Source organism: Cupressus sempervirens, chromosome 10 (genome assembly GCF_028749045.1).
Source record: "Cupressus sempervirens isolate cs-2001-9-10 chromosome 10, ASM2874904v1, whole genome shotgun sequence".
NCBI lineage: Eukaryota > Viridiplantae > Streptophyta > Pinopsida > Cupressales > Cupressaceae > Cupressus > Cupressus sempervirens.
This window is the reverse complement of record NC_143127.1, coordinates 299,407,737-299,427,865: the sequence shown is the minus strand read 5'-3', so window position 1 is coordinate 299,427,865 and position 20,129 is coordinate 299,407,737. Positions and strand designations below refer to the sequence as shown.

The following is a 20,129-nucleotide window of genomic DNA, read 5'->3' as shown; positions in this document are numbered from 1 at the left end:
TTTGACTTTCTCACAAGATTGCTTTGATTTTTAAATGGTTTGTAAAAATTGATGAAAATAATGAAAGTGGTATGCACCATGAAGGTTTCCATGTTCTAAAGCGGTTAAATTTGCACCAGTCCTGGACTCCAGAAGGGGCTTTGAACCTAGACATAAGGAAATTTTGCAGCCTTGGATTTGGGATTTTAGAGAAGTTCTTTTTTGGAGCCATTGGGATCATGAAGCCTAGGAGAAAGGGTTGGCAAAAAGAGGGAGGCATGGAATCAAGTGAATGATTGCAGCTTAGAATGGTGGTTGTAAAAAAGTCTAGACATCAAGTTTGGTATAGTTGGGGTTTTATATTGCGAGAGTAAAAACAGAGTAGTAGTACAAATGTAGTGAAAGAACATTTTTCTATATGGTGTCTTTGCTGTTTGTGATTTGTTTAATTTGTTGTGCATTCTGATTGGCTGATTGGTGATGATTAATCAGATGATTTGGACCTGGGTTTCTAAACCTTCTCATTGATTAGCTTTTTTGTTTGGCAGATTTCCAAGGTTCTGTATAGCTTATTTTCTAGTAGCTAGTTTTATTCTGATGTTTCTCCTTCTTGCCTACCTTCTAGTTGTGATCTGGCTCATAGCATGCCTTTGTGCTTGATTTTGACCAGTTTCGGCTGTGAGAGTGATCAAAAATTGAAAGTATTTTATTTGAAGGTAGTCCTCTAAATTAGGTTTTGGTTTCTTGCCATGAAATTGTAAGTATTTTTGTTGTTGCAACCAACTCTTGTATTTGTTTGGGCTTCTCTCTATGTCTTGAATTTATCAGTTTGCTGTCCTCAGCTTAGAGATGGTGGTTGTGTAGTGGCACAAAAGCTAATCTTGTTGGTCTCATGGTTATATGTGTTTTTTCTTCAACTAACATATTGACAAATTTTCTTGTCTTCAGCTGGTTCACTGCTTAGCATTTATCTTAAGTTACACGATTTCTTTTCCTATGGGTAAACTGACCCTACAAGATCACATCAATGCCAAGTATAATGAGATTTTTGATAATACTTAATTCCTTAAATCTGTGGGCTCTGTTCAATGCAAAACAACTGTTTATTTCAGTTATAAAGGTTCCTGATGACAGGCACATTTGGAAAGTTAACCAAAACAGTGTTATATGTTCTATTCTGTTTTTTGATCCCTTTTTTGGGTAGGTTAATAGGTGGTAGGGCCAGCACCCAGATGGAGGTCACAAGGGGGACCTCCTCCCCATTCAACATAATCCACTTAGAACTCACATAAGACACATAACTGCATAATCAACTCAAGTCACAAAGACCACATATATCTCTTTTGGGGGGGCGGGGATCGAACATGGATCTCCAAGATGAGAACATTATGGCCTTGCCATTTGAGCACAACCCCATTGACACTTTTTGATCCCATTTTATTTAATTGCAATTTTACATAATTTTCTGCTTTTGTTTCTGCATTTGTCTTGGTTGTTTGGAATTTACTTTCAGGCTTTATAGCAATGATATGCAATGCTACTTTATTGGTTTTCACATTTTTATTTCTTGATAGTACAATATAGAATTTGAAATCTCGAGGTTGAGAAATGTGCAGGATTCAATTACATGTTACAACATATTATATATATAGTTTTTAGGACTACTATGACATGGTCACATGCTTTGCAAGTACAATGCAGTTTCGAAACAGGAACTTTCTTTTAGCATATTGGCTGAAATGGAAATGTGGATGGTGATAACCTTTTTGTTTGGGTAACCAGGTTCTATGTCGAATTTTCTCATATTTGTGCTAATACTTCTCTTCTGAAATAGCTTGAAGGAGTTATAAAAAATTTGACCGCTGCTGGGGACCATGAAAAGATATCAGCAATAATCAATGTGCTTACACATGAATTTGCTCTCTCTCCTCAAGCAAATCACAGAAAGGTATATGACAGAGCCTTTTGCACCTGTATCGGAAATGCACCTGGACACAATTAACAGTAAATGCATAACACAAATGCAGACATGCCAAGATTGCATCATTCTAATCTTTACTCTTACTCTTATGCAAACTTGACACTTCTTGCACAACTTTTTATCTACATTAAATAATCAATGTTTTTTCATAAGTGGTGGTAAAAATACACTTGTTAATATTAATACGACAGCACATTTGGTGTACGTAGGGTGGCTTGATAGGGCTGGCTGCAGCAACTGTTGGTTTGGCATCAGAAGCTGCTCAGCATCTCGAGGTGAGTGTAGCTTATGATGTTTAACACATTTGCCTTTGTTTTGTATGAGAAGATAGGAAGTCAACAGGCATACGATTTGAGAAGCACTAACCAAAATAATTACTAAGACATGATCCTTTTGTTAATTTGTGCTAATCAAGAAGTAATGTGCTAAATAAATTGATCATGTGGTCCAACTCTATATCTCTATTGAGTAGCATGAAGTTTGAACTGCTTTTGTTTTGTATGACCATTTTTCAAGCAGTGGTAAATTATTTATTGAAGTAATCATTGCAAATTAGTAGTTAATTGACAATGATTAAATTTACTAGGGTGATGTATTGCAGATAGGTATAATATAGACTTAAGTCACAAGGCACAAATTCGAGTTCAGGTTTGTCAACAATAAAATTTGGGTGAAGTTCAGCAAGGGGTAAAATTTGTTAAAAAAATTGTCATTAAATTCACCTTTAATAATTCTTTCTAACATAGAAATATTGCATCCACAAAATTTTCAATATAAAAATAACTTTAATTTTAACTTTTAAAACAAAATATAAAAGTACTAGATTTTATTCAAATAGAAAATATTATATATTTACCATGAATGTTTTTATTATCAAAACTAAAATAAGAGATACAAAATTTATTTCTATCTAAAAAGTAGATGGTCAATAAGTTTATTAAAATAATACAAAGTGATAAATCTAAATATATTAATTTTTTTCGATCCAGAACACACAATTCAAGTTGCGAACATCATATTGATATCTTAAAAATTTACATCCAAAACAGGCAGTCCAGTGACCATTTATTGTTTTTCATACAGACAGAATATCCTGCGATCAGAAACTTATACAATTTCATATACCCATCCAACTATGAGTATAATATTCTACGTACTGCCACAGATAGTATGGCCCACATATCCATTTTTACAGACTTGCATGCATCATTCTGTTTACTGCTGTGGACTTTATGACAAAATGTCCATACTGATTACAAGGACCTAAAGATAGAACTTGTCAGCAGGACCATTACATTATAAATATTTTTCTGTATAATCTTCATGCCAGAGCTAAGGAACCCCGACAGCATCAAGGGGAAGCTACAAAAGCATTAAAAAAAGCATTAAAAAGGGGCTACCATGCAGCTTACTCCTCATAGATTGCCTCTGGACTGGAGACTTCAGCAAAGTCATCTAGCCACTTGAAATTGGGCTTGACATTGATATACTTCCACTTCCCCAGCTAGAAAGTTTTATTTATGAATGATCCTAGAAGGGCCACAACTCCCAAATGATAATAGAAGGGCCAAGATTCCAGATGCATCCAAAGACTAACATTACTTTGGATACGTAGAATATCATTAGTTAGAGCACTGAAGGGCCACAACTCCAGAATTATAATAGAAGGGCCAAGATTCCAGATGTATCCAAAGACTAACATTACTTTTGATACATAGATTATCATTAGTTAGAGCACTCTGCCACGCATTTTGGGCAAAAAACCATTGCCAATATGCTTGAGTTTATTGACTAACATGTAATAATTGATCCAATCCCTCTCTTGATTTTCGCAGAGAACACTCTTGGAAGGCCCTGAGAATCCAAGATTATGGAACTGGTTTGCAATTTATATCCTTTTCTGTAGGGTGGCCCAAGTAAACATACCTGCTTTTGGCAATCAGAGTTTACTCTAGCAACCAGAATGCCCTATGTCTAAATAATGCTTTTCTATCTGTCCTTGGTGTTATAGTATCCCAACTTCGAGCCATTCCAAATAATCTTGTCATCTCCTTGTCTCAATGAAATAGATCTTTGATTTAAATTACTTAGTATTACATCCACCACTTATACTGATACTGAAGGATGAGAGATTTTTCTATTGCCATCCTAGAGAGAAATCACTATTTACTACTGAGATATAATCCCCAACTCTGCCTTCGCACCTCCTGGTCAAGCAATTTTTTATTCTTCTGTGACCAAGAGAGTCCAAACTAGGCTGCCCTACCAAAGGCTCCTTCCATGACTTGGATTTTTCCCTTTTGTGAACATCCCAGAATAACTGGGTTGATATCACTGATCGACAGATTTGCATAAAGTTCCATATCCTTGACCCTTTGGGAGCATCTGTAATAGAAAGGATTTGTTCACTCTCTTTGCCCCTTAGATATTTGAATTGTAGAATCTTTAGTCCATTGCCTGTTTGGATCCTTGAACAGTCTCCATATTATTTTCGCTCCCAATGCTTTGTTCTGAGCAAATAGATTTCCAATCTCTGCTCCTCTCTCTTAGTTTGCTTTGCTAATCTAATCCCAGGCTATTAATGCTATTGTTTCCTTCTCTTCTGCAACTTGCTTGAAAAATCTTCTAAGTTGTTGATTGACATTCCATCCCACCCCAACAGATAGAGCAATACATGAGAGGAGGTAAATAGGTATAGCTGACAATACGTCTTTGATCATAATTAGTCTACCTGACCAACACAACCATCTCCCTTTCCACGAGGCTGATTTAATCTATGATATCTGCTCAAGGGGATCCCATAACCTTTATGTTCTCAATCCTTTTTCCCATGGAAGTCTGAAAAATACACAAGGGAGATGTCCTTTCTTATAATTTAGGATTCTCAAAATTTTATTTTGAGATATTAAAAAGGAAAACTTTCGATTTATTTTTATTTACTTCCTGTCTAGAGGCCAAAGAGTATTTCTGCAGAATAGTATTCAAATATTAGGCTTTCATTCTTTTGGCCATCCTAAAAACCATAGTGTTATCAGAAAATGGTCGATTAATAATTGGTGGAACCAAACTAGTCACTTTAATGCCTTTTATTCTCGCTATTTGCATCTCCTTTTGTTCTTCCCAAAGCTTTTGCTAGGATGATAGATAGATATGCGGACAGAGTAACCGCTTGCCTTAATCCTGTGGAAACTTCGAAAAAGTGTTCAGGAGATCCGTTTGTCAAGACCAAAAATCTTGGCGTGGATATGCAATTGAGTATCTGATTGAGCCACCTTTTTTTGAAGTCAAAAGCCTCCATAGCTTTGATAAGGAAGTGTTAATCTACCCTGTCATAGGCCTTCCTTATATCGAGTTTGATTATCATGCATTCTTTCTTAGTTTGTTGGATGGAGTGGATCACTTCTTGTGCAATAATAACTCCATTTAAAATATATCTGCCTGTCACAAATCCAGTCTGCTCATCTGAGATTATGCCATCTATGACTTTTAAATGCCTCAGTCATATCTTTAGAAATCACTTGGTAAATGGTATTGCATAAAGATATTGGCCTGTAGTCATCCAATGTGGAAGCCCTTTCTTTATTTGGAATCGGGGCAATGGATGTATTATTAATTTCTTCAATACTGCTTCAATAGCCTTGGTCATTTTATCTCCTATTATTTTCCAGCACCTTTGGGAGAATACTGCTGGAATCCATTGAGTCCGGGTGATTTATTTGGTTGCATCTAAAATAGGGCAGATTTCAACTTTTCATGCCCAATTGCATCATCTATCGTGTTATTTTGATCTTTTTTACATATCTTTGCAATGTTACGGAGTTTTATTGTGCTCTTATCCTCAAGTCTTCTTCGTTATTTGAAAGGTTTTGAAAAACCCCAAAGCTGCTCTTACAATCTCCTTGGGATCATCAATAGCATCTCCATTTGAAGATTTTAAAATTGCGATATTATATATGATTCTTCTCTGTTTGGTACTATTGTGGAAGAATTTTGCATTTCTGTCACTTTCCATAATCTATGTCTCCTTCGAATTCTGCCTCCAGAAGATCTTTTCCTTGGATAAAACACTTTCATATTTCTCCATCTATTTCTTTTCTCTTATATAGCTCTCTTGATTCATTCTATGCTCAATGACTTCTCGTTCAATATGTTGAATTCCTCTTCTAATTCAGGTTTCTCCTCAAAAATATTTTTTTAACTGTTGCCGATTCCAATTTTTGAGTTTCTGTTAAGTGATTTTAGCTTTACTGTGAAACAGAAAAGCTTAGAAGTTAGAACCCATCGGTTTTTCCTCTTTCCTACATTTTTCCACCAATCGAAGTTTGGGGCTCTATACCACATATGCTCAAACTTAAAGGGGCATCTACGTGGACTTTTATCTCTAGGCTGATAGGAAACTGGTCTGATCCATTGATGGCCTCTATGGATCTTTCAAAGATAATGGGGAAAGCTTCTAGATCTCCAAGGAAGAACAAATATAAGTTTTATTAAAATATTACTAAATCCTACTTGTCTAGCGGTCCAAATAAAAGTTCCATTATTAACCAATTTCCATCGAATGATTTTTATTTAACCACTTCCTGAAATCTTTTTGAGTTTGTGATTGAAACTTGCACCCCCCTCTTTTATTAGAGATGTCCAGAATGGCAGTAAAGTGCCCTCTCAAGAAAACTGTTGAATCAGAATGAGCACCCAGGATGGCATCTATGGTAGCCCAACCATTCTATGGATTCGAGAAGTGAAGCCCTCATACCATGAATCTCAAGTAGGGGACATTGTATATTGGAGCCAACTGATATTAATGCTTAACTCTTCATGAGCAATACAATACTTAGCTCCTTTTGAGCATTAACAGTTAGATAACAACTTAGAAATTCCCACTAGAAGTCACATGGTGGAAGACTCAGAGTCACTGCATAGATTTCCATCTTGGATGTCACTTTGAGTATTTGAACCACAATGAGAATATTAGATTTTGTAGAATATATTTTGATACTGGAAAACTGGAGAAACAATTCTGTAAATATGTAAATTACAATTGGACAACTTAATTTTCTTGTGGGAATACTTTAAACAATTGGCCTGTAGTATATTTTATGTTGGCTTTTTGTGCCTTCTGTGAATGCTGTTTAACAAGTTTCAGCTTGCTCATTTACTATTCCACAATTTTGCTCATTGTACCTGGGCACTAAAGCATTGCCTTTAAAGTTGAATTGTTTCTTAGTGGCCTAGCATCATATAACATCACTCTATTGGTCTTTGGATATTTCCACATTTTTGAGTATGATATGATCTCTTTGTCTTGAATCAGCAAATTGTTCCCCCTGTTCTCAACTCTTTTACTGATCAAGACAGCAGAGTTCGTTATTATGCCTGTGAAGCCCTGTATAATATAGCAAAGGTATTCACTGTACTGGGGTGCTTCAGTGAAGCTGGATTTATGCTTGATATTCTTAAAAGCATTATCTTTTTATGCTTATGATTTCAGTAATTTGACAAGCAAATATATTGAACTTGATGCATACAGGTTGCAAGGGGAGAGTTTATCTTCTTCTTTAACCAAATTTTTGATGCTCTATGCAAACTCTCAGCTGACTCGGATGCTAATGTGCAAAGTGCTGCACATCTTTTAGATCGCCTTGTCAAAGTGAGCAACTAAAGGAGCACAATGTGAAATAGCTTTGAACATATCATTTTTTGGCTTCTTTACACAGCGTATTGGATAATAAAGTTACATTTGAATTTACTCTTGTAGGATATTGTTACAGATTGTGACCATAAAGTGAGCAACTGAAGCAGCAGTTGTCCTTATTTTGATTTTAATATGAAATATGTTTGAGCATATCATTTTTTTTGGCTTCTTTATATAATGTATTTGATATTTAAGTTACATTTGATTTCACTCTTGTAGGACATTGTTACAGAAAGTGACCAGTTCAGGTATACTACTTGTCTCTTTTAAGGTTAATGAATACTTGTAAGGATTAGGCTTCTTTCATTTTAGTACCAGCTTGGAAAGCACTTTGTTCTTTCGTTGATATTTGTTAATGACTTTGGGAGACATCATGTGACCCTGTAATTCTTCTTCAGCATAGAAGAGTTCATACCACTCTTGAGGGAACGGATGAATGTTTTAAATCCTTATGTACGCCAATTCCTGGTTGGATGGATAACTGTATTGGACAGTGTTCCTGACATTGATATGCTAGGCTTCTTGCCTGATTTTCTTGATGGTACTGAATTCAACTTAAATTCTGTTTTACTTGGTCCATTTCCAAAATTTCTTTTCTGAACTATTTTACAATAAAACATGTTTTCTGTTGATAATTCTATTTGATTGTTTAGGTCTTTTTAATATGCTGAGTGACTCTAGTCATGAAATACGGCAGCAGGCAGATTCTGCACTCACTGAATTCTTACAAGAGATTAAAAACTCTCCGGTAAGAGCATTAATACTCATGAAAAGGATGGTTCATTTTTTCTCTATCAAGTTGTATGATAATTTTGTTTGTGTTGATGGCATACTAAGCAATGCTGCTTTTATTTTTGCATGCTTATTGCTCTTTAATGCCATATAAATCAATTTCTTTTTTGTTGGTTTAAATTTCTGCTTCTCAAGGAATGTGTTTCTTCTAGAGCTTAAATTAAATGACTAGTCATTGTAATCGCAGGAAAATGACTTACTGCTAGTTTCTATTACAATTGCAGAGTAGTCAATATTCTCTTCTTACTTTTGTTTCTATTTCTATCATTCATTTGTAGTTATTGCCCCTTCTTTGTGAAATTATAAAGTTTTCTTTGAAATTTTCTTATAGGTGTCAGCTTAAATTCTAGGATTATATTGTTTCGTTTATCTTATGGGAAAATATTGTTTACCTACTGTTGCAAACTAGCAGAATGTTGTCCTCTGGGGAGGAGGGTTCTTATTGTTTTGGTAATCATGTAGAATACTTCTCTGATGTATTGTCTTGTTTGCTTTGATTCCATATACTTTAGTCAGTGGATTATGGACGCATGGCTGAGATATTAGTGCAAAGAGCGGATTCTCCCGATGAGTTTACTCGGTTGACGGCTATCACTTGGGTAAGAAAATTAGTTGTAAAGATATGCAAGACTACAAATAATATAGTTTATTTCACTTTATATATCTTAATAATGATATGACTATATAATCCTTTCCTTTTAACTAATACCTTAAATATGGCTACTGCATGCAGATGAATGAGTTTGTTAAGCTCGGGGGAGAGCAGCTAGTTTCTTATTATGCAGATATTTTAGGAGCCATTTTACCATGTATATCTGATAAAGAGGAGAAAATAAGAGTGGCAAGTCACTGATTCCTTTGTTTTCTGTTGTTTCTTAGATAATCATTTATAATGGAGTTTTGCAGTACTGATTGAAAGCAATTTTCTGTAGCATTTGAGGTGCATACTCTTGTTATTGGTTACAGGTCGCTCGTGAAACAAATGATGAGCTTCGAGAAATCACACCTGTGCCTGGAGAGGGATTTGACATTGAATCAGTGCTTAAAATTGCTAGGAGGTGCAGTTTTTACTATCTGGCAGTACAGATTGGTTTAAAGGTTATTGGAATTTCTATATTTTATCGATTAGTTGATCTGTTGTGCCTTCAAACAAGCACACTAGATCTCATGATTGGTCCCAAGTTCCATCGACCAGTAAATATTTCAATAAGAATTTTTTAGCTCCAATACCACTGCTTGAATTGCAGCTAGATATGCACAAGGTTTTAAAAATGTATGCTGAAAGAAGTTAAAAACATGATGCATGGTCCTTCAGATAAATTGAATTATATATTTCTTCTATTGACAGGGAATTAACTAGTGAATGGGAGGCTACTAGACTTGAGGCATTGCATTGGATTAAAGTTCTGCTTGATAAGTATCGAACAGAGGTATGCTGTTCTCTTCCTCAGCTTTTAAGAAAAAAAGCATTATCAAGTTGGCCCGTCTATTTATTGATAATATATTGCTGTGGAGATACAAGATACAAGAGCATTAAAATTTTGTTCGAATGGATTGTCTTTGCATCAGAAGAGCATGAACTATTTATGAATGCTAATGGGGTAAAAATGCCAATAGAGACAGCTGATAGCAATTTAAGAGTTACAATTTTCAATTACAAGCAAAGATCCAAAATGCAATATGCTTTTGGGCTCTATAAAAGGCGTTGACTATTGATTAAAATAAAAAGAAACATTCCTCAAGGTTAATGTTGTATTACTAAGAGTACCTGAATTGAGCCCCCAAGGCTTGAACCAAGTTTGGGTGCGATCCAGGTCTAGTTTCGGTCTTGGTTTGTTCCATGTCCAGCCATTCCACAATGAATCCGGACATCCTAGCCAGACATGGGATGAACCTGACCGGACCTGTGTCGAGTCTGTGAATTTCCTTTAAGTGCCTGTGTTCAGTTTTGAATTTCTACACCTTCCCATCTACAATGCCAAAGATTTGTTGGATACACTGTATTATCATGTTATCTCTACTTTCACATATTGTAAATCCAAGACCCAAGATCAAATCTAGTAAATGAAAATTGTACACTCATTATTAAATAAATCCCAATGGCAAAGTAAAAATCTGAACAAGTTTTAACAAGGACATGAACTTGAGGTAGAATCAAGGTACTAAATATTACAGAGGGTCATAGTGTCGGCTGTGTAGCATGAACTTGATAAAATATTCTTAGTCACAAGGACAATGGTGAGGTTGATTGTCTTAGAGACATGTAGGAACTGAAAGATAGGCAGCCTTACTGTGAGATATGAACTAAAGTTTAGACATATTCCATGTTTTCAGAGGCAAAAATTCTAATAGGGATTACAGTATATAGGGGATACAATTCAACGGAAATAGCACATGCCTGAAATTTAAGAGAGAAATGAGATTAGTATGCTCTAGTTGATAGACCCCAAACAGTTCTATTACCATGGGACACTTGACAATTTGGGATTCTTAAGGTTTTTATTGTTAGAATGTGAACTCTTTTGGGTTAAACTGTATATGCTTCTTTATTGATGTTTCAAATCACACTCAGTGATTCTTGTTTTTAAATGATTATTTTGTAATCTTTTTATCTCTCTACATTTTAAGGCCTGTTCTGCAATTCAGTCTCTCCTTATTCCTAATCTAATGATGCATCACCGAGTGCAATTCAAAATGTAGATCAAAGAAGCATAGTTTAACACAAAAGATCTTTTACATTCTAATTCATGGACTGTGGAAATCATTCCATTTGTTTTTATTGTTGTTATAAATTTTATTAGAATATTTTATAACAGATATTATTTCATGCAAATGAATCTAACGTGCCTCATCAGGTATATGCTTTGGCGGTTTGAAATGTTCAAGTGTTATGCCTCAAATTAATTGCCTCTTTGGAAAGATCATCAGAAACTTGTTGAATTTTGTTCAAAAGGCTTTCCTCCCATTTAATCTCCGTGACTAAAAAAACTGACTCCTTTGTAGTTGATTTGATTTGAATATTGGTTCGATGGATATTAAATATGGCTTGCAATTCGACTCATTGTGAAATGACATTTTGAGACTTTAAATATTATCATTTTTGCAAATTGACTTTTGAATTTTCATTGTGAAATGAAATTTTGAGAGTTGTACCCAAATTGGCAACTTAGTGTTGTAAAAAAACTTTGTTGATACTAGAATGATAAAGAAGGAAAAAATATTCTTTACAATTAATGCTGTAAGAAAGTTACCTTGTTGATATTAGTATAGTTGATAATGGATCTGGTTCAAGTTCAACTTTCCTTTTTATTTTATTTTTTCAACCATTGAGGCATGTGGCTGCTAGACAAAGAGTCATTTTCTTTTGTCCAAGGAATTTCTTATGAATTCAAGTAATTGCATCCCAGGAAGAGGTTGTTGTTGCTTTGTTATAAAGGATAATAAATATTTGGAAAAATCAGAAATGTAGCAGATCATTTGGTGGGGTAACCTCCAATTATCAGATGAATAACATAAGAATTCAGTAATAGATGATATGATGCTTTGGGAGAAACATCTCCACCTTTATTGATACATATAACTATGCAAGGACATATCCCTTCACCCTAATTAAGAGTATTGAGGTGCTAATTTTGTTTAATGTTAAGGTTAAGCATGTCACAAGTTCTCACCATACTATACTTGGGATATAATCTATACTTAGTAATATATCAATCAAGATCATAACATTTCCCTACCCTTAGAAATGCATTTCCCTTAATGCTTAGCAAATCTAAAATGCATGGTATGAACCATTCATTATTCCATCTTGCGTCTTTGATTGGCAAATTTTTTCACCTTTGTAGGAATTTTTTGCATTTTGGTTTTGGAAATTTCATGAGTAGGATGGGAGCATTAAAATATTCTTAATGAGTTTATTTACAACTTTTTTTTAATATTAGTAGGAGATGGATGGGGGAGTCCACCAAAATACGCATTCCTAATGAGATTATTCACAACAAGAGAGATTGCAAGAAGATTATTTGACTTTGGACATTCACTTTTAACACCTCTAAACAAATGTTTCTTTACAGGATGATAGGTATGAACAAATGATCTATAATATTGTTAGACCCAAAAACCCTCTCTGCTTACGGTCCATCTTAACTTATGTAAGTGACAAAAAATTCTTGAGTATTCAATTTCTTTCACTAGAAAGACACATTTTTATAGTTTGCCATATATTTTATTATCTTCCAATGAGAGAATGCTCCACATGGATATTCCCCTTTCTTGAACATGATTATAGAGGATAAATAGGAACTTTTGTTGGGATGAATAATGCTTCTTGTTATTGAACAATTTCTTTAATTTTTCGTTGATCTTGAGATATTATATCTAGTGCTTCTATAAAATGTAATTGTGCCTCTATACTGTGAGAACCTTCTTGAGCAATTTCTATATCCCGTGTGAGCTAATTATTACACTTGGTGATGATTGTATCCCAAAGAGTTCATACTTTTTCTCATGTGTACTAAAAGTCATGTATAGGTCTTGAAAATTGAAAGAAATTTGGTCCTAATTATTGAAGTCATTGCACACTCAAAACTACATCCACACTCTTAATAGGGATGGAAAACATTTCTGAATCTAATCGATGCTTTCTCATTGAGAGATTATTTGCCTATATGGTTATGTGTATAGGTATGTGTGCAAGAACCTAGTATAAAGGTACATTCACAAGAACCCAATACATGTGAACGGGCAACTTTTTTACCCTTTAGGTGTGTGTACATGTGTATATATATGCTACAAGTTTAAATAAATATACAAAATCGTTTGACTAAATATGTTTGATATCATGACTCATCGATCAATGCCAAATGTCATTTGATAGTTCAAAATTTCAATATTATGTCATATACATATATATGTTTAGTGTCATGATATGAAAGTTATAACATTTACAAAATTGACAATAAAAAATAATAATTATGTCATGATATGAAAGTTAGAACATTGACAAAATTGACAATAAAAAATAATAATTGTCTTCCATCTTTATCAATCATCAAAAAAATTCAGATCAAGATCATCAGTGTTTGCTTCAAGTTTAACATCATTTGAACCCAAAACAATGCCACTCTCTAAGTGCATTATATGTAACTCATTGTCATCACCCTTACTTGCATCCAAGTTAGTACACTTAGGGGTTACATTGGAATGCTTGGTTGATCCATCCTTGTATTGGTGTTCCTTATTTGATAGAAGACACAAATGAGAATGAACATATACAAATTCGTTTGCTTTTTTTGCAGCCAATTTGTTACATTTCATTGAGTGGTTAAAGGAGTATGAACTCCAATTCTGCGGAGTGGAATAACTTGCAACCTTTTGAAATCAGAGAGAAAACTAACAAAAGTTAAATTTGAAAATTGCAAAATAAATTAAAAAATGCTATGTACTAAAGTCTACAATACAAATGTTTAAAAAGAAAGAAACAACTTGTGGTCGAATCTTGATTGCAAGAGGTTGGATGAACACATAATCTTGTACATGGAGGTACCACCATGTACAAGGATCCATTTTTAGTTGTTTTTTAATAGCACAAGGACCATGATCTATTCCTGAGATGAACATGCCAAACTCTCCTAACGTTTTGCACCATTTTCAGATTTATGAAGAGCCTTGTGAATGCTTGCTTGTATATAGTAGCAAGTTTAGTATTCCTATATGGTGGTGTTCACCCTGGCAAATAATGTACCAAAGAGCTGTAACACTTGGAAGATAATGCATATGCAAGGATATCATGTCCCCAAGTTAGTTCAATTAGTTGATGCATAAATAATAAATATACTTGAATCAAATTCTTTAAATTAACTTAATCCATGCTATAAAGATAATAGCTGTATGCGAATTACTAATAAACTATATGCGAAGTGAGAAATTCATGATATCCCTATTATTTACTCCACTCTATGAGAATGCTGAGATGTAAACAGTTGCTTAGACACCAAACTCAACGGTTTCCCTGAAGGTTTTTTCAGATCCAAGTCCTTAAGCCTTTCGTGGAACTTGTCTGCAAGGTGCTCAAGGTCGCTGATCCCCATCCTATCTTGGAAATGACTGATTGCCTGGATATATACATGCCTTTCCCTGGATACATCTTTGCACTTCTACTAGATGTACATATATTTGATTATAATGATGGCCTTTTATCAATGTTTATTAAATTTATTAAGATGGTATAATCAGAAAGACAGTCAACATATACCAATTATTTATTTATAATCTTTGTCTTTCTTCCACGATGCCTCGGCTGTGTGTGTGTATGTAAGTAATTTCGTTATCTGCTGAGAATAATATCCCATCGATTATTATCCTCCAATTTACTCTTGTGATGAATTCTTAGATGTTATTGTGCTGCTTTTTTCTCATATTCTTCCATTATATTATATATTCCCCCATTGATTGAGTTTGAACTTCGCTTTTATATATTCAAAACCAAGAGGTGGCAACTTTTGGAGTTGAAAAGTCATTTCCTTTCATTATATTTGGTTCTTTCATTAATTATATTATAATTTGTTATTGATTTATTTATATTCTAATTTTATTATTATTATTCAAACCTATTTTTAGATTGTGGACATCGTAGTTCTACCCTCCCCAAAATTACTTGTCCTCAAGCAATGTTAATTTTATGTCTTTTGTGAGTAATTGCGCAACTCTGTTATTAGTTTGTAAATTCATACCTTTGAGTCTTACTATTCTAGACTAATTAAATATAGAATCACATATATTTGAAAGTATGAAATATGTGAATATATGAAGACACAAAACATAATGAAGAATACATTTTAATGCATGGAGACACAAAGAATACACTTCAATGTACGAAGACACGAAGCATACACATTATACCCACCTTTTCAGATTTCTGCCTATTGAAATAAATGTCTCTCTCTATCCATAACCTTTATAATTTGTTTCTTTACTTCAATATTTTCACATGTACACATGTATGTATTTCTGGATTCCTTTTTATCTACTAGATGGTAGGATCATGCTCTGATACCATTTGTAATTCAACTAGTTTATGCATTTTATACTTGAATTAAATTCTTTAGATTAGCTTAATTTATGCTATAAAGATAATAAGTGTATGTCAATTAATAATAAACTATATGCGAATTGAGAAATTCATGCTATCCTTATTATTACTCCAGTCTACAAGAATGCTGAGATGTAACAGGTTGCTTAAACACCAAACTTAACGGTTTCCCTCAAGGTTTTTCAAATCTAATTCCTTAAGCCTTTGTTGGAACTTGTCTGCAAAGCGCTTGGGGTCGCTGATGCCTACCCTATCTTGGAAATGACCGATTGGCTGGATTTACGCACGCCTCTCCTTGAATACATCTTTGCACTTCTCTTACAAACTTTTAAGTCTTGAGCATGTACATATATATTTGACTATAGTGATGGTTTGTTATCAATGTTTATAAATTTATTAAGATGGTATAATCCGAAAGACATTCAACACATACCAATTATTTATTTACAATCTATATCTTTCTTCCACAATGCCTTTGTTGCAAAGTAACAAGAATTGGAATCGGATCGAAATCGGCAAGGCCGAATCAAATCGTGAATCGGCCATGAATCGGCATCGAATCGGCCATGAATCGGAAAATTTAAAAAACCCTTGAAATTTAGTGAGTAACTTATTTCATAAACCCTTTATCGCTGATTCGATTCACCGATTCACAAAAAATCGTTTGGCTTGAATCGAATCGCCCAATCGCGTGAATCGCATGAATTGCCGTGATTCTTGGAACTATGCTTTGTTGTGTGTATGTATGTAATTATTATTGCTATCTACTAAGAATGATATCCCACTGATTATTACCCTTCAATTTATTTTTGTGACGAATTCCTAGATGTTATTTTGTTGTTTTTTTCATATTTTTCTATTATATTACATATTCCCCCTTTGATTGGGTTTGAACTTAGCTTTTATGCATTCAAAACCAAGAGGTGACAACTTTTGGAGTTCAAAAGTCATTTCCTTCCATTATATTTGGTTCTTTCATTAATTATATTATATTACAACTAGTTATTATTCATTTATTTTTATATTCTAATTCTTTATTATTAGTATGTCATGTCCCCATCAGAATGACACTAAGAAAAAGGTCTAAGTTGCCTCTTATGTGTCAATTTTGGAGCCCATTGAATGGACTGGGCAGATGGTTAAAGACAAATTAGAAGTGTGGCCATAGCTGTGAATAAGCCAAGGAGACTATATTTTGCTTTACTTGGGTACGCCATCTTGTGGCCATCAATGAGGTGGATCAAACACCGTTTCCCGTCTTCCAAGCCATGTATTTGTCACTAGTGGAGACGCCACTGGAGTAGGAGGGGAGATTCCTTGGTGTTACTGAACAGGTTGGTTATGCGCGAGGAAGGCAGGCAAACCGACGGAATGGGGAGTTAAGAGGTATTCGCAGGAGAAGGGAAGGGGAGAATGCATATGCTTGAACTAGTAATGTGGATTTTGGTTATTTGTACGAGCAGGGGCCTATGGGACAATAACATCAGAGTTTGACAACCTTGACACCATTGTAATTGAATGGTCTTGGGGTTTATATTATTGCGAACAGTTTTAGGTTTGTCAAGTCCAGAGCATAGCCACAGACGCAGGGGCTACCAAAGGACGAGGATAATTGCTAACCCAGTCAGAAATCATGGTATTGTTTCGGAGATATAACTTCAGGCACTGTTGAATTGGCAAGGAGCACATGAGGGTGTGCTGTGTGTGCTAACATGGTTGCTTCGGAAGCTGCAAGTTTGCATCAGGAGTGAGATGTATGGGAAGCTGCCACAACAAGCTGAGCATACTGGTCAGTTGGGAGTTAGGGAAGTAGCACACGAAGGAAAAAGTCGCAAGCAGCCGTGACTCTGTGCTTACTATTTGATAAATCTGTGGAGGTAGTGCGTACTGTGTTGCATAGTGCATACACACAATAAGGAAAGGAAGAGCTGTAAAGTCCAGGTTTGTGCAAATTGTCTGAACTCCCTTGTAGTTTCTAACATTTTCCAGTTATTGTATGAGGGTATAGTGAGAACAATGTAATGTGTGTATGACTGACGCCATGCTAATTTAACTTGAATATAATGCACTAGATAATTTCGCAAATTGCACATGTTTCATTACCGCTGTCTCCTAATTATAACAATTTACCAATAGCCTTCCAAACAAAAAATTCAGATAGTCACCCTACAAAATAGTTTCAGTTTCTAACCCGGGCATTCAATGATCCATTACAGTGGTATCAGAGCTTTAAGATTCTCCAACCTGTGGAGTTCGCTATGACTGATTGCAACAATGTTGTTGGAGGATGAACAGGGCCAATTACAATCTACAGAATACACCAGCATGACAGGTTAGTAGCCAAAGTGACCAAGACTCTGAGAGTGAAACTCCATTGTAGGTAGAAATAAAATCTAGCGATACAGATTCTGAGGAAGTGATATTCGGAATATGGGTTAAAGGAATGTAGAGGACAATGAGGTGCATATATTCAGACAATTGATAGAAACCATCAACCAAGGGGATGTGTTGGTTGAACAAAGAGTGTAATGACAAAAACAACGAATGGAAGTCACGTTGCAAATGATGGGAAGACAAATGGGGTTAAATCTGAACATAAATGACAATAACGCAGCAAATAACATTGGGGTTAATGATGCAGCATATGAGAATGGGGCGTCAGTGGAGGACAAAATAGGGGTAACAATGGTGGGGTTAATGTAGTGAACAATATAGACCAACAGGTTGACCAAAATCGACCAAACAGAGGAATACAAGTGGTTGATAATTTTGGTAGAGTGCCTAGACCAGCAAGGACTCCTTGCTCGAGACCAAGCATCTCAAATTTTCCTCCTACAGTTCAAGTCCAGCAAGGGCAAGAGTTGCAATTACAGGATGTACAAGGCCAATTGATGAAAGAATGGGCAACAAAAGGAAACGAGTTCCGAGAAACCATTACGTGATTACATGGACCTAAGGACATGATAAGAATGATTACAAATTTTCCCTTCTTTTGATAGAACAGGTAAGATATGACCTTAAGGGCTTGGGTCCAAATGCTAGATATGTATTTTCAGCTGAATCTTATGCCAGAAGAGGATGCCATCAAATTTGCAGCCTTACAGCTAGAGGGACTTGCACACAAATGGTGGAATCATGGTATGATTACCTTGGGGCACAACCAAATTACTTCATACATTGACTCCACGGAAGCATTGATTGAAAAGTTTGATAACAAGGATCCTGAGCTGCATTTTAAGGAGTTAGCACAGCTGAAACAATGGACAAGTGTTGAAAACTACATAGCTGAATTTCTAAGGCTAGCAGTCCTAGTGACAAATATAACACCTAATGGGCTTTTAATGCTCTTTATGGAGGATGGATCAAAGGACTTAGTCCAACTACAGTGCAATAGGCCTATAAAAAGGTAAGGGACATGGGGCAACCACAGCTAGAGACATATTTTATTCTAAGGGCTCCACTTTTAAAAGGGACAAAGATAAGAAGCCCTTCTGCAAATATCAACCTCAAAAGGCTGAAACTAAAAAGCTGGACAGTGATCAACTCAGTGAGCTTAGAAGGAAAAAATTATCTTAGAAGGAAAAAGTTATGTTTCCATTGTAGGGAACCATGGGTTTTATCTCACAAATGCCCCCTCAAAGCTAAGGCAGCTAACATGGAATATTTTTCAGTAGAAGAATCATTATTAAAAGGAGATGACAGCCATTCAAAAGATGAAAACAACAAGGGAGGTAAGTCTACAAATGACGAGGTGATTGAGGGGAAAGTTATGGCCTTCTTATCAGGCGATGAACAAGCTATTACCTTCCATGTGAGGAGCACTATTCAGGGGCAGCGAGTGATTACCTTGGTAGATACAGGTGCTACACATAACTTTATATTTGAGACACTTGTTGATAGACTAGAGATCTAGACAAATATGCATAGAGGTTTCAGAGTCATGGTGGCTAGTGGACATCAACTTCTCAGCTCTTTGGTAGTGAAGGATATGCCTCTTTGTATGGGGGATTATGATATGAAATGCCTATTTTATGTGGTTCCCATGATTGATTATGATTGCATTTTGGGCATGGCTTGGATGAAGACCCTACATGAGTTCACTTTCAACCTGGATAGGATGGATTTGAAAGTCGAGCATGAGGGGAGGAAAGTGGTGATTAGAGCTCTTACAGATAAGGGGCTTAAGGTAATATCTTTGAGATGCATGGATAGGCTAATTCAACATGATTAAGCGCAGTGGGCAGTAGGAGTTGTGTTGATGCTGGAAGAGAGTATGCAACAGAAGCATGAGTACCCACCTCAAATTCAGGATTTACTGGCCAAACACTTTGAAGTGTTTAAGGATATTCTAGTAGGGAGACGACCAAACAGGGGTATGGAACATGTGATCAAGTTCAAGGAGGGAGCCAAACTGGTTATTATTACACCTTACATGCATCCAAAGAGGTACAAAGATGAGATAGAGAAAGCAATTAAGGAGCTTTTAAAAATGGGTCACATCAGGCCTAGTAAGAGTCCTTTTGCTTCAGCAGCGGGCTTAGTCAAGAAGAAGGATGGGATATTTCAAATGTGCATTGATTACAGAGAGCTTAATA

The 20,129-nt window shown here is 35.3% G+C and overlaps 1 protein-coding gene across 1 annotated transcript in view; it reads left to right on the top strand.

Moving 5' to 3' along the window:
• Window positions 1-20,129, top strand: part of LOC149533822 (ARM repeat superfamily protein) — a 97,783-nt gene that overhangs the window by 4,391 nt on the left and 73,263 nt on the right. The window contains exons 3-13 of the mRNA XM_089807789.1: window positions 1,814-1,927; window positions 2,170-2,235; window positions 7,272-7,361; window positions 7,488-7,607; window positions 7,872-7,900; window positions 8,051-8,193; window positions 8,306-8,400; window positions 8,957-9,043; window positions 9,178-9,285; window positions 9,411-9,502; window positions 9,793-9,874. Of these exons, the coding sequence (XP_089663915.1) occupies window positions 1,814-1,927; window positions 2,170-2,235; window positions 7,272-7,361; window positions 7,488-7,607; window positions 7,872-7,900; window positions 8,051-8,193; window positions 8,306-8,400; window positions 8,957-9,043; window positions 9,178-9,285; window positions 9,411-9,502; window positions 9,793-9,874 (1,026 nt within the window). The remainder of the gene's footprint in view (window positions 1-1,813; window positions 1,928-2,169; window positions 2,236-7,271; window positions 7,362-7,487; window positions 7,608-7,871; window positions 7,901-8,050; window positions 8,194-8,305; window positions 8,401-8,956; window positions 9,044-9,177; window positions 9,286-9,410; window positions 9,503-9,792; window positions 9,875-20,129) is intronic.